Source organism: Plasmodium gaboni (assembly GCF_001602025.1).
Source record: "Plasmodium gaboni strain SY75 chromosome Unknown, whole genome shotgun sequence".
In the NCBI taxonomy this organism is placed as follows: Eukaryota; Apicomplexa; class Aconoidasida; order Haemosporida; family Plasmodiidae; genus Plasmodium; species Plasmodium gaboni.
In genome coordinates, this window is record NW_017385310.1 from 1 (window position 1) to 471 (window position 471).

General features: G+C 21.0%; 1 protein-coding gene across 1 annotated transcript; it reads right to left on the bottom strand.

Annotated features, from left to right (window-relative positions):
• On the bottom strand, window positions 1-471 carry PGSY75_0014100 (hypothetical protein; the record flags this gene model as incomplete). Its single annotated transcript, XM_018783278.1, has 1 exon — window positions 1-471. A coding segment is annotated over one exon (471 nt), but the record flags the coding sequence as incomplete, so codon positions are not given.

Here is a 471-nt window from a genome sequence, read left to right on the forward strand (position 1 = left end):
GAACTATTACTATAGGTACTTAAATTATTAGAATCTTTTTTTATATCATCAATATTTTCATTATCATTATCTGTTGTAGTACCACCATTAATAATACAATTATTAATATTATCATCAATTTTTTTTATATGTATATTGTTTTTTTCATTATTATTTTCATCTTTTTCTTCTGTATTATTATTATTATCAATGTTATTATTTTCTATGGAGCTTTTATTACTACTCTCTTCATTCATTGTATCTTCGAAATTTAATATATCACCAGGAGAATTTTTCAAATATTCATTATTAATTATATATTCTGATTTATCCTCAAGGATGTTAATATTATATTCTTCATTTATATTGTTTTCAAAAATATTATCCTTTTTAATTATATCTGAAGTATGATCATATTCACTGGAAATATTTTGTTCATTCGTCAATTTATCATCCTCCAATTTGTCATCATTCGATTTTTCTTCCTCCAAT